Here is a 25462-nt window from a genome sequence, read left to right on the forward strand (position 1 = left end):
TCCAACCTAGCCCGGTGTCTTAGAAAATAACAAGCCCTCTACCTTGCTAGTGGAATTGCAAACTGATAGCACCTTTCCAGAAAACAATTTGGCAATAAGTATCAAGACCTTATATATCAAGATCTTTATTTCTAACATTGATCCAGTATCTCTTTTGAGATTCTAGTTGAGGGGGAAAAAAAGAAAAAAGAAGGAAAACAAAGATTCATTTGCAAAGAAATTCTTTGGAGCATTATGTATAATAACAATAAACTGGAAACAATTTAAATGTTCAACATCAAGGCATGTTGCAGTAAAGACTGCAGCAAATAAAAATAAGGTTTATGAAGAGCTTTTAAAGATAAGATTAGATGCTTCTGATATAATATTAAGTAAAAAAAAAAACAAAATACAAAGTTAAAAATACAGTAAAATCCAACTCATGTTTTCAAAATGCTTAAGGAACCATACCTAGGAGGAACCACTAGACTCAAAACTCCAAGAAGGTAAGAACCATGACTGTTTTGTTCACTCCTATATAACCAGAACCTAACATAGTGCTTCGCACATAACACAGGCCCAATGAATATTTATGAATAAATGAATAAATTAATTCAGCCAAAGAAATTTATCTCAGGATTCAATAGCAAGAATAGTTGTTTCTCAATGGCTTTGATTTTACAGATCTTTGATCATGCTCTGACTAGTAGAAACTGTAACACATTTGGCTAACTGAGATAGAGGCTTTCACAAAACACATTTTGTATAGCACTATCTCATTTCCTCTACCCTGATTTTTTCTTTGACAGGAATTCTTTAAAGAAAACAGCTTTATAGGTATAATTTGCATACCATACAACTAACCCACTGTAAGCATACAATTCAATAACATTTAATAACTTTATAGAGTTATGCAACCATCACCACCATCTGGCTTTAGAACATTTTCATTACCCAAAGAAATTCCTTCAAATTCATTTGTAGTCAATCCCCATTCCACCCTCAACTCCAGTTAACCACTGATCAGCCTTCTGCCTATACAAATTTGCCTAACTGGACATTCCATATGAATGAAATCATACAACATGAAGTCCTTGGCAACTGGCTTCCTTCACTTAACAGTCTGGAGGTTTATCTATGTTGTAGCGTACAACATAACATCCACATTGTACATCATTTCTTTTCATTGCTGAATAGTATACCATTGTAGGAATATACCACTTCTGTTTAACCATTCCTTGCTAACCGGTTGATAGACATTTGGATTGTTTCCAGTTTGAGGCTATTACGAATAATACTGCTATGAACATTCTCATGAGTCTTTGTATAGACACATGTTTTCATTCTCTTGGGTAGAGTCCTAGAAATAGAAATGATGAGTCACAGGGTAAGTTTTGTTTTTTTTTTCTTTTTTAACCTTTGAAAATGCTGAAGCATTTTCCAAACTAGCTATACAACTTAAAATTTCCACCAGCAATGTATGAGGGTTCTAGGTTCTCCACATCCTGGCCAACACTTCATATCATCTGCTTTCTTAATTTTAGCTGTTCTAGTGATGGTGTACAGATATCACATTGTATTTCTAATTTGCACTTCCCTAATGAATAATGTTGATAACCTTTTCTTGTATTTCAGAGCCATATGTATGTACTATTTAGTGAAGTATCTATTAAAGTGTTTTGTCCATTTTTTTAATTGGCTTGTCTGCTCATTACTGAGTTTTAGGAGTTCTTTACATATTCTAGATAGAAGCCCTTTATCAAATATATAATATGCAAATACTTTCTCCAAGTCTGTAGCTTGTCCTTGAATTTTCTTAATGGTATCTTTTGAAATGGAAAAGGTTTTAATTTTAATGAAATCCAATTTTTCATTTTTGTTCTTTTTAGCCTTAAGCTTTTGATATCGTATCTAAGGACACTTTGCCTAACTTAACATCACAAAAACATTCTATGTTTCTTCCAGAAGTTTTCCAGCTTATCTCTTACATTCAGGTCTTTGATCATTTCAGTTAATTTTTGTGTATGATGTAAGGTAAATGTCTAAGCTCATTTTTATTTTTCCAGATGGATATTCAGTTGTCCCAGCACCATTTGGTAAAAAGACTATTCTTCTTCCCATTAAATTATCTTGACACCTTTTTTGAAAAATCGATTGACTAAGATGTAAAGAGACTCAATTCTGTCCCATTGATCTATATGCCTATCCTTATATCAATACCACAGTATTCTGATTATTGTACCTGTATATTAAGTTTACAAATCAAGTAAGCCCTCCAATCTTGTTTTGTTTTTGTTTTTTTTCAAAATTGTATTTCCATGTAAATTTTACGATTCGCTGGTCGATTTCCCCATAATTCTGCTGGGTTATTGAGACTGCATTAAATCCATAGGTCAATTTGGGGAGAATTAAGATGTTAACAATCTTGAGTCTTCCAATTCCTAAACATGGAATTTTTCACCATTTATTTAGATATGCTTTAATTTCTCTAAGAAATGCTCTGTAATTTTCATTGAACAAATATTACACTCCTTTGCTAAATGTATTCCTAAGTACTTTATCCTTTTTGGTTCTTCTGTGAATGATATTAAGAAGATTTTCATTTTTTGGTTTGTTGCTAAGATATATAGAAACACAACTAATTTTTATACATTGATCTTATATCCTACAACCTTGCTAAACCTGTTTAACAGTTTTAGTAGTTTCTGTGTGAATTCCTTAGGAATTTCTATATATGAGATCATACCATCTGTGACTAAAGACAGTTTTACTTTTACCTTTCCAATCTAAATGCCTTCATTCACTCACTCACTCATTCATTTATTCATTCATTTTTGCCTTATTATACTAGTTAAAACCTCCAGTACAACATTGAACACATGTAGCAAGAGTGGACATCCTTTCCTTATTCCCAATTTTATGGGGAAAGAATTCAGTCTTTCAGCATTTAATATGGAGTTAGCTATAAGTATTTTATAGATTCCCATTATAAGGTGGAGGAAATTCCCTTATTTTGTTTAGTATTTTGATCATGAAAGGGTGCCGAATTTTTGTCAAATGATTTTCCACCTCTATTGAGATAATCATCTAGTTTTTGTCTTATATTCTATCATGTATTACATTAATGGATTTTTTAGCCATTAAACAAACTTTGCATACCTTAGATAAATACTATCTGGTCATGGTGTATAATACTTTTTATATACTGCTGAATTCAGTTTGTTAATATTTGTTTACAAGTTTTTATTTATGTTCACAGGAGATAGAAGTCTTTTCTTTTTATGTCTTTCTCTGGCTTTGGTATTACGGTAATATTTGCCTCATATAGTGAGTTAGGAATTAGTCCTACCTTCTCTATTTTTTTAAAGGGTTGAATTCTTCAAATATTGGACTGAATTCACCAAAGAAATCATCTGGACTTAGGGTTTTCTTTGTGAAAGATTTTAAATTACTAATTCTATTTCTTTACTTATTACCAGCCTACTCAGATTTTCTATTTAAGTCAGTTTTCATAATTTGTGTCTTTCGCAGGGTTTCTTAATTTCATCTTTGTTGTTGAATTTTCTGGCATTAAGTCATTCATACTATTCCCCTTAATTACAGTTCTTTTAGTTTCTGTTTGGTCAATAGTGATTTTACTTCTTTTATTCACGATTTTGTGTTTCCTCTCTTATTTTCTTGATCAGTCAACCTAAAGGCTTGTGATAGGCAGAATAATGGTCCTCCAAGTATGTCCACATCTTAATCCCTGGAACTCATTAATATATTATGTTACAGGGCAAAGAGGAATTAAGGTTGCAAATGGAATTACAGATGTCTTTAATCAGCTGACTTTAAGATAGGAAGATTATCCTGGATTATCCTAGTAAACCAAATGTAATCACAAGAGTCCTTAAAAAGTAATAGGAGGCATGAAAAGAAGAGACAGAGAGATGGCAGTGTGAGAAGAAGCTGGCCTGACGTTGTTGGCCTTAAAGATGCAGGAAGGGGGCCATGAGCCAAGGAAAGTTTATGGCCTCTTGAGCTGAAAAAAGAAAGGAAATGGATTCTCCCTAGAGTCTCCAGAAAGGGATTCACCCTGCCAACAACTTGAGATCCATGTCAGACTTCTGATCTCCAAAACTGTAAGATAAATGAAATTATGTTTTTTAAGCCACTAGACTTGTGGAAACTTGTTACAGCAGCAATAGAAAACCAATACAGATTTTTCTCAACTTCTTTTTTTTTTTTTTTTAAGATTTTATTTATTTATTTGAGACAGAGAGAATGAGAGAGAGAGAGCACATGAGAGGGGGGAGGGTCAGAGGGAGAAGCAGACTCCCTGCCGAGCAGGGAGCCCGATGTGGGACTCGATCCCGGGACTCCAGGATCATGACCTGAGCCGAAGGCAGTCGTTTAACCAACTGAGCCACCCAGGCGCCCTCAACTTCTTTAATCTTTTCAAAGAACCAACTTTTTTTCATTTACTTTTTATCTTCTCTTTTTCTTTAAGATTTTATTTACTTGAGAGAGAGAGAGAGACTGAGAGAATGAGTGGGAGGAGGGGCAGAGGGAGAACCAGACTCCCTGCAGAGCAGGGAGCTGGACACAGGACTCCATCCCAGGACCTTGGGATCATGCCATTAGCCAAAGGCAGACACTTAACCTGATTGAGCCACCCAAGCATCCCATTTACTTTTTATTTTCTATTCTATTGGTTTCCACTTTGCTCTTTATTATTTACTCCCTTCTGTTTGCTTTGGGTTTAGTTTTACTCTACCTTTTTTTCTAATTTCTTAATGGAGAAGCTTAGGTTATTGACTTAAGACCTTTCTTCTCCTTTCATATAAGCATTTAGAGCTATATATTTCTCTGTAAGTGCTGCTTTATTTTCATCCTATAAACTTTGATACATTGTCTTTCTATTTTAATCCAGTTCAAGATACTTTCTAATGTCCTTTTCCGATTGCTTTTTTGACCAATGGGTTATTTAGGAGTATGTCTTTTAATTTTCGAACATTTGCCATTTTGCAGAGCTCTTCCTTTCTGTGAATTCAAGTTGCTCTCTGCTGTAACTTCCTTTCAACCCAGAGGATTTCTTTTAGTACTTTTTGTAAGGCAGGTTTGCTAGCAACAAATTCTCTCAATATTTGTTTATCTGGGAATGTTTTTATTTCGTCTTCATTTTTAAAGAATACTTTTGTTAGATTTAGAAACTTTTTCTTTCTTTCAATATTTTAAATATGTCATTCCACTATCTTCAGACTCCATTGTTTCCAATGAAAAGTTAGCGATCGTATTGCTTCTCCGTACATGAGAAATTGCTTTTCTGTTTTTGTTTTCGATATTTCCTCTTTTCTCTGGCTTTCAACAGTATCACAATTATGTTGTCTATTTGTGTATTTCTTTGCTTTTGTTATGCTTGGGTTTTACCAAGCTTCTTGAAACAGTAAATTAATTTTTTTCATCAAATTTGGGAAGTTTTTGACCATTATTTCCTCTCTTTTTGGATATTTCCTCTCTTTTTGAGATAACTATTACATATATGTTGGTACACTTGATGTTGGCTCACAGGTCACAGAGGTTTTATTCATTCTTCTTTGACCTTTTTTCTCCCTGTTAAATCAGTTTGGGTAATTTCTGTCGATTTACCTCCAATTTGCAGGATTCAGTCTTCTGCTATTTAGCCACTCAAGTGAAATTTTACTTAAGTTATTTTACCTTTCAAATAAGAATTTTTTTAATTGCCATATTTTTCTTGAGATTCACTTTTCACTAAATCCTTGTTATTCTACTTTTAATTCTTTGAGTGTGATTTCTTTTAGTTATTTTAAAGTATTTAAAATACCTAATTTGAAGTCTTCATCCATCAAATACATCACACATCAAATACTTCACACATCAAATACAACATCTGAAGAAACTCAGTTTCTATTGACTGCTTTATTTTTCCATACTATAAGTCAGATTTTCTTGATTATTGGCATGTGTCATAATTTTTTATTGAATCTTGGACATTTTAGATGATATATTCTAGCAATTCTGGATTCTGATTCCTCCCCACCCACCCACCCCTAAAGATACTGTTGCTATCATTGATTTTCTGCTTCTCTGCTGAGTAACTTGCCTAGACTAGGTCTGTGAGGTCTGTCTTCTCCATGGTGTCTGGTTTCCGATGTTTCTGTTCAGTTTTGTTCTGATTTTTTTATTTTCATTTTTAAGCTTAGCTTCCTAAAGTTCACTCTAATGTCTGTTCAGTTACAGGTTGTGCTCAAATACCTTGAGCCAGAAAGGTTTCCATTCTCTGCTGATGGATCAGTGTGTGAGCTAGGGAGCTCATTCAAAATTCAGGACATTTTCAAGTCTCTCCTGGAGTTTACTTTCTGCCAGGCCCTCTCAGGTTGTCTCACATACTCCTCAGTACATGAGCCCAGGTTCTACTGGCCAAGGATGCACAGATGGCTTAGGCTCACTCCCGTTTCTTCTGTTCAAATGCACAGCCTCAGTTAACCCAGGGTATGCAGAGAACATACCAAGCCTATTATGGTTGTCTCACTCCCAAAACTTCCTGTTAAATTTCTAACCAATCTGTTAGTTCATTGCATGCCCCAAAGAGACCCACAAACTTTGACTATCAAAGCCACTAGCCTTCCCTGTTTTCTTGCTGCCAAGATCATCACTTTAATTGACAACAGTCCAAATCAGGTAAGCCTCTTCTGGAAGTGGCAGCAAACAACGGGTTTTTATGGCCTTCCTTACCTACAACTAGTAAACTACTTGTAGAGGTGGAGGGGGGATGGGAGCAGCCCCATGCAAGAATACCACAAACTTCTACCATTCTTAACCAAAATTCAATTGTTTTCATGAATAAATGCTTTGCTCTATTACCAGTAAGCTAAATGGTTGTTTTTTGTTAGTGTTATCCAGTTTTATAGTTGCTTCGTGGGGAGGGGGGATCTTTGTTGCCCCTTTCACATGGGCATGCTAGGGGTGAATCAGAAAACTTTTAAAAATCAGTTTTGTGTTATATGTTCTTTTTCTTCACCAAGTCATCTCAAATCCCTTCTCTAACAAGGCAAAAAAGAAGGAAACAAACAAGAGGGAGCAAGAAAGGAAAGAGAGAAAGAATTCCCAAAGTAAGAATATAAGCAAAAGTATTTTAAAGGAGATTGCACTGGTTTTTCCTGCCCTTTTCTATATTTTCATTTTCCATTTTGTAATTTTAACTATATGTTTTCTATAATTCAATTTTCAAATAGCTAGCTAATAAATGTTACATGGTTCAAAAATTAAATTGAAAATTAATATATATACTCTCTCAGTCCTTTAACCCATTCATCCACTTCTCAACCCCATTCTTCCATGAGTCATTTATTTCATTTTTATTTTTATTTTGTAGTTATTTATTGCGTGTACTACCTGGTTTCTTTATGTAAATGCAAGCATATATAAAGATATATTTTTGTTTTTCTCCTTCTTCTAATAGGAGTCAAAACCTAACACACACAGTGCTCTGCTCTGGCTTTTTTTCACTTCATAATCAACCCTGGAAAGCTTTCCATATCCTTCCAGTTTCTTCATGGTTTTGTGTAGCTGTGTTGTATTCCATTATAGACGTAGTATGATTTATTTGACCAGTCCATTACTGATGAATCATACACAGGAAGTCTGCCCACAGTCTAGGTGAAGCTAGGAAAAAGCCCTTCTGCTTTCAGTGTTCCTCTAAGCCATTTTTCAACTAGCTGGAGAAGAGGGAATGTCACTCCCCCCAGCCCTTTTCCCAGTTTACCCTAGCTCCAAGTGGGACCATTAATTAGAATGTGATAAGAATGGGTGGATTAGGAGAATGCTGAGAGCCCACCTTTAATAGTAGAGAGCTTCCTCCTGGGGAGCCAAGCCAAATTTGATCTCGTTCAGCTCCTGCATACACCTGTGGATATGTTTCCTGATTCCCAGTTGTAAATTAAGGTTCTTACTCTACAGGAAGAAGACATGCTAAGATTTTTGCCTTTACAATAATAATTTTTAAAAATACACACTCGTTCTCTGGGGTTGTAAGTTGAAGGTTAAGTTAGGAGTCTTATAGCAAAGATGTTTTGGGGAACCTGATTCTAAGTCCTTCTCTAAGAACTTATACCATAGTTGCTATTGAGGGGAGGGGATGGATCAGGGGGCTACTATATTAGCACCACATGCCTTTGGCCATACCCTCCTCTGTCCGATCCAAGAATGGATGACCAACACCAAGGAGCACAAAGCTTTGACCAGCCGGGGATAAATAGATTTTTCTCAATCAATAATTTATTCCAGAAGACACAGAGCGCATAAGAATATAGGGGGCACTCGAACTGAGAGTGATGTACAGCACGGCTGGAGAAGGCACCTGCCCAGGAGAAACATTTATGAGCCTCAGTTGAAAAAAAAAAAAAAATCCCTCTCCTTGATAGCAACCTAAAGCCAGCTCTCCCAACTGGATCAACTTCAAAGCCCTTCTGCATTAGCTGAGGCCACAAATGACCCCGATGCTCAAAGCAAAGGGCGTTTGTACGGGCAGCAATGTCACAAGCTATCATCAAATAGTATTTGTTCCGAGTAGCAAGATCCCAGCATAGAAGGGTCCCCTTAGGTGCAGTCAATATCCCTCACCCCACCCCCCAAAAAACAGCCCCTGACCAAACCTGTCCTCCTCTGTCCTTCAAAGTCTCTCCTTTTTGCACTCCTTTAATTGGACTTGTTTTTGAAGCCCATAGAATTTATTATTCAGAAAACAACCTTCTCTGCAATATCAACCTTAATTAACTGTGTTCTTCTTCTATCGCCTCCCACCCTCCACTTCATGCATTTGAATTAAGGCACTCCAGAGCCCCTGGCCAGCACCCCTCCCCCATCACAGACCCATCAGTGTCTACCAGCCAACCATGACCAGATAAGAGAAAATGGAATTCCTTATCTCTGCCTGCCAATGTGAAAGGGTCAAGGTTACCAAGGAGAGACCTTCCAAAATGAAGGAGAGGGAGAAAGAAGCCAAACCTCTCTGGTTTCCATGGAAACAGAAGGTTGAATCATGGTGCATCCCCGAGAGCCTGGCCCGCTTAGCTCCGCTGACATCTTTCCACTTCATTACCCTCTTTATCAAGTGATTCTGCATAGGACTAAGTGTATTTTGGTGTCAGGGTGCACTGTAGATGATTCAAAAACAGAATGACCTTTGCCGCAGATCCCCAGTGCCTTCGAGAGCCACAGACATCTGCACCCCTCCTCCTCTCAATTCTCTTTATGTCTCTGCTCACTCCTCACTCTAGTCAAAGCGCCAGCACCACGAGGCGGAGGCTGGGAGGTGCCCCTACCCAGCAGCCCAGGAAGCCAGGACCCTGGTTGTCAGGGATGCACAGCACCCGAGCCAGGAGGAAGATTAATGACTTTGCCCACAGAAAATGGATAAAACGGCCCCAAAAAGACAATAAACGTGGGGCCGACTGCGAGGAAGGCTCTGACAGTAACAAATACTGACTGACATGGCATTGTGTTCTCTTTCTAGATGACTCTGAGCTGCCAGTGGAAACACAGATTCATTTAATAAGCGCTTCAGTGAGACAAAGGGGCCTTTGGGGGTTAGGATTGATCTCCACCGCATGCGTGTGCACACCAACATTTTGTGTGTGAAAAGGAACGTCCGCGTTTGGTATCTGTCCCTTTGGAAATCCAAGGAGCGTGCTGTAATTTCCCAATCTTGTCTCCACGCTTCAGCAAATTTGTCACTAGTAGGTTCTCTCAGCCATGAAAATTCTCCTGCAACCAAGAGCCCAGGGCTGAAAGGAAATCAGTTAGAGGACTTAAAACACCTTTGATAAGTTTGACCTCTCTTTCAGGATCCCTTACACGTTGGTGTCCAGGGGAGGGACGCTGTTCCTCTTGTACACAGGCGGCAGTGACCTTTACAGGAAGCCTGGTTGGCCAAGGAGCAGGCAAGGGAAGCCAGGAGCCACAGGAATGAGGCTGACAAGGAGACGCCAGGAGGCCTGGGAGCTGCCTTCCTTGTATTTTGTTTTCTTTTTTCCAAAGTAACTCACAAAGGCTGCATCACGGAGGCTAGGGTATCTGGGTCCCATGTGCCAGTGTCAACACCAACTCCATGTGCTCTTGAAGAGGTTGTTTGCTCTCTCTGGGCATCACACTGCCATCAGAGGAATGGCACGACTAGACCTGATAACTGCTCAGATCCCTTCTAGCTCTGTCATGGGGGCCAGCCCTAATGTGACCCTGCCTCTTACACCCACAGCCCAGCATGGCTTCCTAAGGCTTTTCCCAAATCCCATTCCCTCCACACTATCTCCACCCTCACCTCCCTAGCCCTGAGCCCGGCCAGAGCCTTCACATCTCCTGCTGGACTGGCACCGTGACCCCCTACTGGGCCCCCAGTCTTGCTCTCTTCCCACTCATTCTCCAGAGCAGCAATTCTCAGGGTGCAGTCTTGAACCAGCACCAGCAGCAGCACCCGGGAACTTGTTAGAAATGCAAACGCTCAGGCCCTATCCCAAATCAGAAATTCCAGGCTGGGGCCCAAATATCTGACTCCCCCAGATCACAATAGTAAAGCCCTCTTTGACCTGATCCCTCTGGGCCTTTCCAGGGCCTTGTCTAACTACAACCTTCCTTGGAAAATATTTACTGTCTAGCAACACAAACTTGTTATTATCAAATACACTGTACTATGTCACACCCCTGGTCTCACAAAAGTCATTTCATCTAGCTGGGATGGTCTTTATGGCCAATCCTCACTTCGCAGGGCTAAGTCCTTACCAAACTCTAATTCAGTGCAGATGACGCTCCTCCAAAAAGACTTTCCAAATTTCCCCACCCCCAAAACTAGGATCAACACCCCTCCCTGTATTCCCAGCATTCCTTGTGTATACCTCCACTTTGCATATCTCACCTTGTATGGCAGGCAGGATTCTAAGATGGCCTATAAGATTTCCCATCCTACCTTACCCCCACCCCCCCGCCAAATCCCCCGTGTACACACCCTGCATAACCTCTGGGACCGTGATTATGATGGATTTCACTCCCATAATGCCATATTGTATATGCTATATGGTTGATTTTAAAATAGAGGGATTAACCGGGTAGTCCTGACCTGAACACAAGAGCCCTTTAAAAGCAGTTTCCTCAAAAAAGAGGAAGTCAGAGATTCAAAGCACAAGAGGGATTCAACCCAAAGAGGAGGTTTTCCATTTCTGAGATGGGGATCAGGGGGCCTACAGCAAAGACCTAGAAGCAGCCTCTAGGAACTGAGAATAGTCTCCAGCTGACAGCCAACATGGGAATGGGAACTCCAGTCCTACAGCCTCAAGGAACTGTATTCTGCCAACAACAAATATAAGCTTGGAAGTGGATTTTTTCCAGTTTCTCCAGACAGGAACTTAGTCCAGCCAACACCTGGATTTCAACCTGAGCAGATATATTGTGGACCTCTGACCTACAAAACTGTGAGTTAACTTTAAACCACTAAATTTAGGGTACTTTGTTACGTTGCAACAACAAAAAAATCTAACATACCTTATCATGTAATTGTCTGCTTTGTAGCAGCTCCCCCACTGACTGAGCTACTTAAAGTAGAAACTGCCTTATTCATTCATGTCTGCATCACCAGCACCTGTCTTGGGCATGCCCAGAGCTTAGTAGATGGATGGATGGATGGATGGATGGATGGATGGATCTTAGAGCACTGGATTCCATTGTCCCAGCAGTTGTTTTGGGATGAAGACAAAGGAATAGAATGTTTAAAAAAAAAAAAAAAAAGATAGAATATGTAATAAACAATAAAATTGGGATGAAAAAATGGGGTTTTGCCACTTTGTTGATTTTTGCAGCATGAAGATGTCTTCATCTGTTAAGAGTTTGTCCTCCATTTATGTCTTGTAGTTCAATACCTCATAGCACCAGGAGCTAAGGATCGTGCCCTAGTATGACATCTACTATTGTCCTATCTAATGCCCCTTCTCTTTGAGGTAATGCTGCTTTGTGTATAATACTGGTGGAGTATAGTGACCAGCCTCCCACCTCAGAAGCCCAAAGAGGGGAGACTCTGCCTGTCTCAACTCCCTGGAAGTGCAGACAATTGAACCCTCAACCCAGAAGCTAGGGTGAGTGGTATGAAGATGCTGGGACAGTCAGGTTTATCCCTAGCAGCTTTAGGAGTGTCTAATTCCTGGTGTCTAATGGAAGGTCAAGTGGTATCCTGGTGCAGCAAAGACCGTACCCTGGCCCAGTTGCCCTGTTATAACAGGGTTCTGACTCAAGCTCTTAGTTTCTGCCCATATTTAAAGCTGGTTCTCTGGCTACCCACTGAATCTCGGAACCACTGATAGATTCCTTTTCTGCTTTAAAAACCTAGAGTTGGTTTTGTTGTTTGCAACCAAGAACCCTGACTGATACAAATTCTGATAATGCTGAAGTGACAGCTGAGCACTTCTCCTATTCCTAAAAGTCTCGGAGACTCTACAAGCTCTCTCAGTTACCTGTTGTACCAGTCGACGTTCTTTTTTTTTTTTTTTAAGATTTTATTTATTTATTTGAAGAGAGAGACACAGCAAGAGAGGGCACACAAGCAGGGGGAGTGGGAGAGGGAGAAGCAGGCTTCACGCAGAGCAGGGAGCCTGATGCAGGGCTCGATCCCAGGACCCTGGGATCATGCCTGAGCCGAAGGCAGATGCTTAACGAATGAGCTACTCAGGCGCCCCCCAGTCGACGTTCTTAATTGCAAATAAAAAAACCCTCGGTAGCTGATTTAAGTGGAAAAGAAATTTATTAAAGGATATTCAGCATCTCTGAGAGGCCCTGAAACCAGGAACAATAGACAAACCTTGCCACCCTCCAGATTGTTCCCGTAGGGTCCTTGTCAGCACCCCCACTGGCATAGAAACCACAGATTCCAGCAACAACACTGCGCCCTGTGTTTCCACCAGAAAGCCTGCCACAGCTGCCCCTGGATGCTCAATGTCTCTGCCCAGTCCCTGGTCAGAAGGGACTCCTCCTGACACCAGCTTCCTAACCTCAGTGGCCTCCCAACTGAAGCCTGGCACAGGTGCATCTGGTTGGGAGGACCTTAATTCAAGGGAAACTGGGAAAGCCCATTTCTGGCTTCTCTCCTGGGAAGGCACAGACTCAGAAGGCAAGAAATTCTCCAAACGTAGGAAAAGTGTCCAAGAGTTCTGGGTACCCAAGTGGCTTGACAGATACCCTCTTGACTACCAGTAGCTTGACTACGTCTGTTACAGTGTTAAAAACACCTTGCATCCAAGAAATCCTTCCTAGAGGCTAACCAAACTCCCACCTGCCACAAAGCACTGATGTAACCAGAGTCCTCTGTATGCTGCCTTCACTGGAATTCTATAAGAGCTCACCACTGCCTTCCAAATATTTGACACTGACCTTAAGTCCCCTTTTGATTTCCTTTTATGCTGTTTAAGAAGTAACAATTATTTTCTCCTTCTCTCTTACTTAGGATTCGTTGGAGCTTTCGTCGCCTCTGAAGCCATTCTCTCAGCTATTCAGACCTATCTTCAGTTGCTCTAAAAGCTCCATTGCTTGTACTGCTCTCCACCAGATATCATAGCTGCTTTCATTTTCTCTCTTCATGCTTTCTCTCCAGTTTAGACCCTTAGCTCCCTGCTCCACTGAATAGCACCCCTCCCCTAGGCTCATTCAACTCTGCTAGGTCATGCTGCCCTGTGCCCAAACTACATAGGAACTTTGCAGTGACCTGTTCTTATGGGGTGTTCGGAGCTAAAACACAACAGCCCTTCCACCCCCTTGTCACTGCATACTCAGCTCAGAGGTCACTGGAATTACAGGGGCTCAAAGGAGATGCAAGTGGGCACACTGCTGCTCTGGAATGAAACTCTCCCCCAAAGACTTCTACCAGCTGTGTGACCTTAGGTGAAACACCTTACCTCTCTGAGCTTCAGATTCCTCATTTGAAATATTTAGATAATAATATTTGCCTCACAGAACTGTTGAAGGGTTGAAAAAGGTGATACATCTAATGTACATAGAGTAAGTGCTCAATATATGCCACCTTATATGGATGACCTGGAGACCCAGAGTGATCATGGGTGTAAAACTAGAAAAATCCCATACAATTTCAGGTTATTACTAACATCATAGTTACCAATATTATTTCACAAACTAAAAAGGTTGTGATATAAGGTTGTGGGTACAACCTTGATAAAATGTACTCCCTAGGAGGACACTAGTGGGTTTCCATAAATTGCCCTGAGAATAAGAATGAGTGTGATGGTTAATGGCTTAAGGGATACCCAGATACCTGGTAAAACATTACTTCTGGGTGTGTATGTGAGGTGTTTCTGGAAAAGATTAGCATTAGATTCAGTAGACTGTGTAAAGAATGTGGGCAGTCCTCACCAACGTGGGTGGGCTTCATCCAATCTGCTGAATGAACAAAAAGGCAAGAGAACCATGAATTCTCTCTCTTCTTGAGCTAGGATGTCTATCTTTTCCTGCCCTCAGACATTAGAGTTTTTAGTTCTCAGGCTTTTGGACATAGACTGAATTATACCATGGCCTTCCCTGGTTCTCCATTCTGTAGACAGCAGAATGTGGACTTCGCAACCTCCATAACCATATTAGCCAATTTCTGTGAGATAGATATATAGATATAGATGTAGATACATAGATGTCCCACTAGTTCTGTTTCTCTAGAGAACCCTAATACAGCGATTATATATCCATTACAGACATTCCCAGAACGGTGGAGCCACCCTTGAGATTTACAGAGGCAGGAACTGAGGGGACAAGACCTTGTCCAAAATGGTCAGTAGCAGAGATGGTCCTTGAATCTAGTGTTCTTAGCTCAGTCAACATCACCTTGGTAGAACAAGGCTTCCACACTGACCTTTGTGGGCCAGACAGTGCTCCCCATCTCCACTCACACACCCAGCCAGATTTCCAAGAGGCATCCAATATCCAGACCACCCAAACCAAAGCTAACCTTCCAGTAACCAGAGTTGGTTCCCTGAAACATAATTTGAAGAGTCAAGGAAATGTCCACATTAACAATGCCTCCTCCATCTACCTGCCTTTGGGTCTGAAATCCCCCTGCCCTTGTATTAACCTCTTTAGGAATGTCAAAATGGAAACAGCAATTCAAGAGTGAACTCTGGAACTGTTATTTTGCTGAGAACTAGTCCAGCAGATCCCTGAGTAAAAGCAAAGATGAGAGTTTGTATGGGGAGTGGGTACAGAGTAGAGTTAAATATAGGTTGACAAGAAAGGTAGAAAACTCATACAAAGAATACTCCTGATATAATAAATAAGATTTCCCCATATTAAAGGCTAAGGTGGGGGCCACTGGGGGATGTATTAGGCTCCCTGGGGGAAAGGGTTAAAGAGTGTCATCCCATAACTGTCTGTCCTTCCAGGCTCAGCCCAGACAGCCCCTCACCAGGAAGTCTTCCTGGGCCCTCCAGGATTGAGCAAAGCATCTGCCTTCAAGGACCTCATAGCATTCTGAGCTCCCCCCGCCCCACCCCGCCATCATGACTCTTTCATCTCACTAGCTGTGAGCTCTTTGAGGGCAAAATGAGGTCGTGCTACATCCCCAACAGAGGCCCTGCCTGGATTTATGGATGGTGCCTCAAGTTGAGTTAACCTGCCTTGATTCATTTGCAAGCCACACTTGGAGAAAGGCCCCTTAAGTCAAGGCTCCTTCTTCTGAGGTCTAGGGCCCTACCAATGTACATAATTCCTTTAAATTCAGAGACAACTCATGTGTGCATCCACTCGGAGATAAGAAGAGAAGCCCTCCTCTCTGGCTTGCCCAGAAGCCAGCACTCAGGAGCAGTAGCATCTGAAACTCTACAGAGGAAGGACAGATAAATATGGCAAGCTAGGCGAGGGGCTAGGCCACTTATCATGGCGCTGGCTCTGCAAAGCTGGCACTCAAGTTTTTAATGGGCTTACATGTCTCAGGTCAATTTTGAATTTCTTTTTAATTTCAAGTTCTTATTTAAATTCTAGTTAACACAGAGTGTAATACTGATTTCAGGAATTTACTGATTCACCACTTATATATAACACCCAGTGCTCAACACAACAAGTGCCCTCCTTAATGCCCATCACCCATCTAGCCCGTCCCTTGCCCACATCCCTCCAACATCCTCAATTTATTCCCTATCGTTAAGTCTCTTATGGTTTGCCTCCCTCTCTTTTTTCTTTTCTTCCTTCCCCTGTGATCATCTGTTTTGTTTCTTAAATTCCACATATGAATGAGATCATATGGTATTTGTCTTTCTCTGACTTATTTCTCTGACTTATAGCTCCATCCACGTCACTGCAAATGGCAAGATTTCATTCTTTTTGATGGCTGAGTAATACTCCACTGCGCGCACACACCCCACATCTTCTTTATCTATTTATCAGTCAGTGGACATTTGGGCTCCTTCCATAATTTGGCTATTATTGATAATGCTGCTATAAACATCCAGGTCAATTTTTAAAACAAAATTTAAAAATTGCTTTTGTTTATATTTAACATAAAAATGAGATAATGTCAGTGGTCCCTCTCAAAGAATATATATATATATATATATATATATATGCATCCTGGGGATGAGGGAGGCTGGGAAGCCCCTGGGGATGAAGGAAGGGCTGTGCCCCGTCCCCACTACAGAACTGCCTCTTTCAAGGACACCCAACCTGCTGCTCTCCGACTCACTGCTTTTTACTCAAGTCACAAAATGAATGTCCCAGCTCCACTGTGGAAACCCATGGCTTTCACCAAGACCTCACAGCAGGACCCAAACAAAGAAAAACCAAAGCAGAAAGAAAACACATCACATCCAAACATGGGGCCTTCTGTGGGCCCCACTATCCACAAGGCCAATTCAGGAAGCTGCTATTGATTTTCCATGAGAAAGAGAACTAGGCAAAGAGAAAGCTTGCAGGGGAGTCAGGCCAGACGGGGACTAATATCTCATCTCTCTGTGTTATCTTTTTCCACAGTTCAAAAATCAATTAGTGATGAATTTCTCTGGAAACTTCTTAAACAATGTTATTTCATTAAAGATCTGTGCAAGCACCATCAGATTTGCTTTCCAGGTGTGAATTAGAAAATTAGCCTCGTCCTTTTAATAATTTCCTCCTCAGTAACGTTACATCAGTCTACACGACGTCTAGTACCAGCTGAGCTGAAGCCAGTGGGAAGCACATAATTCTTTTTCCCCTCCAGTAACAGAAATAAAAGCAGGTAGGATGGAAAACATGGGTCCTTCCTAAAACAGGAGCAGGAGACAAAATACAGGAGAGCCCTGGAGAGGCCGAGAAGAGCCCGGGAAGACAGATCTTCATGGCTACTGGGAGTAAGCTGCCGGCAAATAGCAAAGGAAAGGGGTGGAGGGTAATTAAGAGGGTGGCAGTACCTGAGAAAGGGGCCATGAGGCAGGTGGGGGGGGCGGCCTGTTGCCTCTGCAACATGCTGCCTAGATGAAGCCAGGAAGGGTGCTTTCTTGGTGTTGTGTAGCTAGCTCCCAGCCCAGACCTATCCATCTCTATCTATGGGCAGCACCACCACAGGTAACAGGCTGGAGGAGCGAGGGCTGTTCTGCGAACAAGGAGGACCGTCACTGCGGCCGGACACAACGACGCTAGCCTGACACGGCAGCATGCAACTGCCTTATGCCCTGCTTCCCTCGACAGAGGAAGGTGCACCCTCATTAATTCAGACGAATTTGCTAGAAGGCCAACCTAATAGACAGTGGTAAGATGCTCTTAAAGGATTCCATTTTATCACTTTCATTTACACATAGTAAAAAGAACTAAGTCTGCCTTTGGTGAATAGATAAAAATGATTAGTAGTTAGCTCATTAAAGCACAATTTAAAAATAACTAACATTTTATCGATTGAACAAAATGACATTAAAACGGTGCCATTCAGAGAGAACAACCAAGTCACCATCCCTGTCTTCAAGGAGCATGCAATCTGGGTAGAAGGTCGGTATCCAGGTCAGTAAATGACTGCAATACAGTGAAATGTGTTATTAGCGGTCAGCTAAGGGGGTGGGGTGATGGGAGCACGGAGAAGCAGCGTCTCACCCCGATGGAGCAAGCTGGACACCTAGGAAAGGCTTTTTGGAAGTGCTCCTGGAACTGGTTCTTGAAGAACAGTTAGACGTTAGCCAGGTTGTAGGGAGGGAAAAGTGAGGGAACCACCTGGTCATCCCAGGCATCTGTATAGTAGTCTATGGTTTGCAAACCTCATAGTTTACCTACGTTTTCTCATTTTTGACTTAGAACAGCCCTCTGAAAGAAGTGCTGTTATTTCACCCTATTATAGATCAAGATAGAGTCCAAATGACTCCCCCAACCCAGCTGGTAAAAGAGGAAGGAACCAAGGAATGGAATCAAGTCCCCTTCACTCCAGACTCCACACCCTGTCAGAAATCTGATGAAAACCACAGACCCTCGTCTCAGAAAAAAATGCACATATGCTCGCACTCACACACAAAAATTCATATACGATTGGATGGCACTCAGAAACCCTCTAAAGCTGGGATCAGCCCCAGGATCCCAGCTAAGGGCTCCTTCTCTGAGCAAAGCTGGTCTGTGCTTATGCTGTGGTCACCCCACATTGTTTGGAGAGAAATGCAGACTTCTGGGCCACTCTGATGATTCTACTTTCAAGCAAGTAAACAGTCACTCTTCATCTAAATCTATTTACCCTACTGCTAGTGAACCTCGTGTCTTTGGATCAAGCAGAGTAAACCTTCAGCCCCACCACACTGGAACAATCTCAGATTCTACAAGACTTGGAGTCAGTCTTATGCTGACTGTGTCCACCCAAAACGAATTCTGTCTGCTGGGGCCTTGGGGATCCAGAGTCACAGGCTCACACTGTGTGGGGAGGGTCTGGGTGTGAGGGCGAGTGAGCAGTCAGGTTGATGGGGCTGGAACTCTGTGAGAGAGGCAGGCAGGCATCTGAGGAAGGAAGCCCTCTGGTCCCTTCTCCCACCTCTAGGGCTTACAATATCATAAGCAGTTCCAGGGCTGACCTCCCAAGCTCTAAAATCTTGCTGGAAACAACTCTCTCAGCAGCAGAAGAGAATTTTGAGTGTAACCACCCCCCACCACCACCCCCGACTGCGAGCAGCAAACTCCTCCTCACCTTGACTGCAGGATCAGGGCAGGGGGCCTCTTCTTGCTCACCCCATATGCGCAGTGTGGCTTGGTGCCTGGCCCACAGCAGGTGGCTACTAAATATATACTAAAGTGATATATGAATGATGTTCCATATCTCCCCATCATTGATTCAAGATCATCTCTGGAAATGACAAAAAAGAAAAGGAATTGAAAAAAATCTCCTCCCCCTGCAGGTTTCATGTCTCTACAGCACATTTTCAGAGGTCCCTCTCCCTTACCTGGGTATGCACAGACACGATGCGCTAGTGGACTTGTTCAGGCACCAGCTGCCTTGCCGCAGGACAGCCCTCTGCCCACAGCTCGCAAGGGCCCGTGGGCCATGTCCACGCTCCCAGGAGGCCAAATGCGCACCCTTGTGGCTCCTGGTGAACCAGCAGCCAGCCGGCCCCACCTACAGCCCTCCTCCCCTCGGGTGAGGACACTCACTGGAGAAACCGCAGAATTTAAATGATCCCACAGGAAGGAAATCAACATCTCTTAGAGAACAAATTCTAGGACTGGAGTAGAAACTGAACATTCTGGAAGCGATAATTGGTCTCATTTATCTAAATTTAGAAGGTCTGGAAAGGGAAAGAGTAACTATTAAGACAAGTTATTTAGAAGATAAGCCTTTAATCAAAGAGATGAGTCAAACCCAAATTCAAACCAAAATCCTGCTCAAATCAGGGGTTTGAAATATAAGTTCCTTTGGGGATAAAAGTCAGATCTTATTTAACTTGAAAATGAATAAGAACTTTCACAAAAAGAATAAACTCTAGCAACGAAAATCGGCCACCTGATAACTGTGATAACCACCAAAAATCATTAGTTGTAAATCAGAAATATTTTGAACAAAAGTGATGCGCTGAGAGACTGGCTGAGCACTGAAAGTTCACAGTGCTTTGAAATCACCTGTGAAATCGGCCCAGATTAGGTAGATTAGGTGTTCACTGCCTTGCACTCACTGTTGGTCCCATTCAGCTTGCCCTGGATGACTTTGGTCATGCCACTCACCCTCCCAGGTAGGCTCTTCTTTTACCCTCCCCCAGTCTCTTCAACAGCAAAATGGAATTGATAACCACTCATTTCTCCCCCATCTTCAGTTCAGTTCAGTTTAACAAACATTTCTTGAATGCCAGTTCTGTGCCTGTAGGTCATGTAGATGAAAAATGAGTAAGACACTGTCCCTATCGTGCTAGAAACCTGCAGGTGATTTTTAAGAATGAGGGTAGGGAGATATCCAGGGTGCTGAATTAAGGCATCCAGAATAAGAGCTAAACAGGAGTTGGCAGGTAAAGAGAAGAAGAGAACACTCCATTCAGAAGAAATGTCAGGAGCCGAACAGACAGGTGGGACATAATCTAGAGCGAGCGAGGAGCATAGGTAATTTGGTCCTCTCAGACCCCAAAGGCAGAACTGCAGGGAGGAGCAGGTGATGAGCCTTGATAGCTGGGAAGGGACCAGGCTGGGAGGCTGTGAGATCTGGGCTAAGCATGTGAACTCTATCCTGTGGGAGGAAGAGTACCATTTTAAAGTTTCCACTATGAAAGTAACTTAGTCATTTGGGCATTTTGGAACATCATTTTTCCATGAAAAGATGTTATGAAGAAAAAAATGAAAAAATGGGGTAAATGCATGAACTTGAAAAAAAAAAAAAAACAACGAAGGTCATTATGAAATCTACTACATAAGTGACCTCACTTAAGGACAATGATCCCTGTTAATAATGGCTCCAACAGCCAGTAGGGGTGCTCTGCAAGCCAGAACTCATGAAGAAGCCAAGGTCCTCCCAACACTTTTATCCTCAGCCTAACTTGTGGTCACTGCAGACTTGCAGACTCCTGCCTAGATTTTCTTTGCTGGATCTGGATGCTCTCTATGGCCCCCTGCATGTACCTTCATACCAGGTTGACCATTTAGTAATCTGTGCCTCGTGTGGTCCATAGGGCAAACTCAGTGTTCTCCACCAGGTCTTAGCTCATCTTCATAGAGTTCAGAAGGATAACACTCCTCCGATCTGTCTTGTCAGAGACACCTGAACTGAGAGGGTCCCAGGAGCTATGAGAGTCAAGGTTCTGGTCCAGCACGGACACATCTGTCTGCACAGGTCTCCAGTAGGACCTGGCTACCTATCTGTTACAATGAAACTGTAAGTTCTATGTTAGTCATTATTTCTACCCATGGAGCTTCTGGAATTGTACATCTTTCCAAATATAAAATTTAGCCTCTGAATGTTGCAAAATCTCTCTCTGTATCTTTCTTTGTCCCTCCTTATTTTTCTTCATAACACTTATCACAATCTGATGATATATTACATATCTGTATGTTTGCTCACTGTCGATCTATCAAACTGTGTAAGAAGAAAAGATTCTTTCTGTTCATTGCAATATCCTCAGAGCATAGAACAATGTCTAGTCAAGGTAAAGCCTCAATAAATATGTGTGAAATAAATAAATGAAGGACCATAGTACTAATGACAATAGTGCTATCTTCCACTAGCAGCCTTGATCTTTTTTTAACTGTTCACTATTTCACAGAATGAAATAACAGTACAGATTAGGGAGAAGCATGAATGACTGACAGATTTAGTTATTATATTCATTTCATTAACTCAAAAAACATTTCTAGAGAATTGATGACATATATGCCAGGCATTTAAAATATCTTCAAAATTTGTGTACAGCTTTAAAAAAAAAAAAAAGATACTCAAATGGTTTCAAACAAAGGGAAAGAATATTTGGGAAATCTGTAGCCTTCAAAATAGGAGGTCCAGATCTCATGCATCTGAGAATGTGAAGGGATTTCACCAAAATTACTTACTCAACCACAATAGCAGATGTGGGAAAGAAAGATGAAAGCTATCGATTGCCATAAATAGCTCTCAAAATCCTTTCTTTCGTAACATCAATCATTTCAAAATAACCGAAAAATTAGGAGAAAGTCCCTAGTCAGTACAGAGGATACAGTGACTTTTAAAGAACTAAAATGCCAAGCAGAATTGGGAGCTTTCAACGTGAATACCAAATAGAAAGGTGGTGGACATACTATTGATAGAATGCATGCAGCTATAAGAAAAGCATTTGATATAGTGGTATAAAGTGTTACACTCAAAATTAATTCAAATTGGCTTAGTAAGGAGCACTGCCACATAAATTTAAAACCGGCTCAAAGTCTGCAAACAAAGAGTGATGACAAAGGGAAATGTATGGAGTTGGGGGGGAAGTAGGGTGCACAGGGGTCATCTTTATTAATGATCTGAAAGAGGGAGAGTAAACAGCATGTTAATGAAACTTGCAAATGATGCTAATTTGGAAGGTGTTGCTCTGATCATTGTGGACAGAGAGAGAATGTAAATGAACCTTCAGTGGTAATAAATATGAAGAGGAAACAACACAATGAAATTCAAGTGGGAAAACACAAACCGTGCCCCATGCAATGACTCGCCCACTCCCACCCCAGAGCCCTTTGCCCCTCACATTTGTGGGATGGGGCTGGGGAGGAAAAGAATATAACCCTGACTCAGAAACGTTTAATCTAAGCATTCCTCACTTGTGTAATTTTCCTTCACCTGTCCTTTAAATTTCCACAAAAGGCTTTTCCTGGATTCAGAGCAAGAGTGGTGCTCGCCCTTGGATGATGGGGCTCCATAAATTACAGTGCAAGAGAGGCTGTTAAAAGAAAACAAGCAAATAATGAAGGGAATGGGAAAATTGATTTATGAGAAATGACCCAAAGGGGTAGACTTCTGTTAATTGATGGCTAAGTAGTAACATGATAATCACCTGCTGAGCTCTCTCCATGACAAATAACCAAGGGAAGGAAATATTTAGTATCAGACAAGGAACTTAATTCTGCCTGGCAGACAGTGCCTCCCTCTCCCTTGGAGTTGCCACTTTCCTACTGAGGTTCCCTAGTGCAGTTCTGATGCACTTCCCCTTAAGCAGCCTGCCTCTGGGCCCTCCGCACCCCACCCCTGCCCCCACCAGACCCACAGGTCATGCCCTCCTCACTTCTGCTCCTGACTTGATGGACAGCATGAATGCAGGGGCCAGAGGGAGCTCAAGGAGGGCACAGACACACTGAGAGTGGACACACATCCCTACAAAAAGGCAGGTGGGGGAGGCTAGGTCTCAGGACACCTTCATCTCAAACAAGCCTCCTCACACTCCAAGAAAATGAATATAATAGCTCTATGCAAACAGATGATTGTATGCAAATGTGAGTGTTGTCACTATGCTTACTTCCCTAGAAGATCCAGCCACCCAGATTTGTGACTTCACAGAGATCTGCCAGGCTGCCTTAGTGGCCTAGTGGCCCTTTGTGGATGGAAACTGTAACAGAATGTCTCAAGCTTCAGGTCAACTCCCAATCCTAGGAAGTTCAAGTGGACGGAGGCTTAGAACCTGTTTGTCTCACTTCCTTATTTTACACATGACTTAGAACTTAATAAAATTCTTTTGAACACCTTTGCCCAAAGAGAGGCTGCCTGAGGTCGCCACATTGTTTTAGCAAGAACAGTAATAGCTTAATACATCTCTCAATCCCCTGTTAACCTTCAAAATAAAAGTTACTTTGCCAGCAAAAGATGGGTTTATTTGGGAATAGCAGAGAGTTGCAATTTAGGACGCGCAAGCTGTGACAAAACCAGAGGAGACCAACAAAGGAAAGGAAGATTATTTTACAGAGAAGGAGGAGGAAGTTGGGAGGAATTGTTTCAAATGATAAAGTCCACTGGAAAAAAGCAAGAGTTCAGGGTGATGAAGGTTTCTCCTTGGCTGAGGGGCAAGGGTAGCTGATTTCTTATAGAAGATTTAATATATATCTTCTCCTGTCTGGGCCTTGATCATTGGTCATTCTTTCCTGTTGATTCTTCCGTTGGGGTCTGTAATTGACAATTCTTCTAATTGACATTGAGGGGTACCCGCTCCCCCTTCCAGCCTCTGGACTCCACTCTAGTGTTTCGCTTTATCCATTTTTCACACTACATTTTGGAGAAGAGAAACTGAGGCCAGATCAGTGAAATTTTTGCTCAAGGCCACAAAGCCAGGGTCCTCTGAGACCCAGGCAATGGCCTTTCCTCTAACCCTCCTACCTCTCTAGAAATTTGGAAACTGGGAACTTCTGCTACAGGAAGGAGGGAATTTTCCCAGGAACTAAAAAAGAGATCTCAAACCTGGTATTTTCAGACAATCGCTAGATGGATCTGGAATATCAGTAGCTTTGGTCATTTTCTCATACACTAACATTAGCACCCACAAGGCCCTCCACACCTCCTTCTCCACCCTGGGCTGCACCCTCTGTCACCTTGCCTCTCCTTGGCCTGGTGTCTCCTGAGTCATGATGCATGTTCGAGGAACACAAGACCAAGAGATACAACTCCCCACATTTGGGCCAGCACCACAGAACATCCAATCACGTACCACTTTAGCGGATTCTCTCAGCCACCCTGTGAAGCAAGCAGGATAGTTTAGTCAACAAGCATTTACTGGGCACCTACCATGTGCCATTACTGGGGACAGGCAATAAACAAAACAAACAAGGTCCCCAAAATCGTTCCATGTGCAGGAAGGTAAGGCAAACAGAAAATAAGTACACAAAAAAAGAATGAAGAAGGTTTCAGATGATAGTTAAGTGTGATGAAGAAAATAAACTAGTAGAATGGGGTGGAAAATGACCAGGCAGAGGAAAGGGCAGCTTCTTCAGGAAGGAGGTCAGAGAAGCCTCTCTGAGGAGGTGGCATCTAGCAATGCCTGCAGGAGGAGAGAAAACAGGCCATGCACACATCAGGAGATGGTATTTTCTGAGAAAGAAAACAGCAGGAACAAAGGCACCAGGACCAAAACAATGAAGGAGATGCCCCAGTGACAGCATCACCAAGAAGTGGGCAGAGGCCAAATCATGAAAGACTGTGCAGGACGTGGCAAGGAGTTTGAACTTCATTCTAAGCACTGAAAGAAGGAATGAATGATAGCCTAGCACTCAAAGGGGCTCATTAGTGTCCCAAAACATCACTCAGCTAGGCAACGGCCTAGCAAGAACCCAAGCCCAGTTCTTCTCTGACATAATGTCTAAGGGACCTATGAAAGCAAGGAACCTTGGCCCTGTCTCAATATCCTCCCACTCCCTCTCCTAGACCCTCTTGCCGGGCTGGGCAGCAAGAGGGGTGCTTCCTGGCCTGTACCATAAAACCTCAAAAGAGGCTGTCTCTAAACCAGGCAGGACTGTACCCTTCATAGCTCCCACTAAAATTAAATGAAAGGAGAGGCAACTGAGAGTGTGTATCATCCTCCAAGCAAGAGCCCAGACAGAT

General features: G+C 42.0%; 1 protein-coding gene across 1 annotated transcript in view; it reads right to left on the minus strand.

The window, feature by feature from the left end:
- Positions 1-19533, minus strand: part of LOC115943091 (uncharacterized) — a 156768-nt gene extending 137235 nt beyond the window's left edge. The window contains exons 1-2 of the mRNA XM_081803703.1: positions 19392-19533; positions 19139-19294 (exon numbers count right to left, since the gene is read on the minus strand). Of these exons, the coding sequence (XP_081659829.1) occupies positions 19139-19278 (140 nt within the window). The 5' untranslated portion in view covers positions 19279-19294; positions 19392-19533. The remainder of the gene's footprint in view (positions 1-19138; positions 19295-19391) is intronic.
- Between the last annotated feature and the right edge of the window lie 5929 nt (positions 19534-25462).

This window comes from Leptonychotes weddellii, chromosome 1 (genome assembly GCF_054177405.1).
Source record: "Leptonychotes weddellii isolate Sample4059 chromosome 1, ASM5417740v2, whole genome shotgun sequence".
In the NCBI taxonomy this organism is placed as follows: Eukaryota; Metazoa; Chordata; class Mammalia; order Carnivora; family Phocidae; genus Leptonychotes; species Leptonychotes weddellii.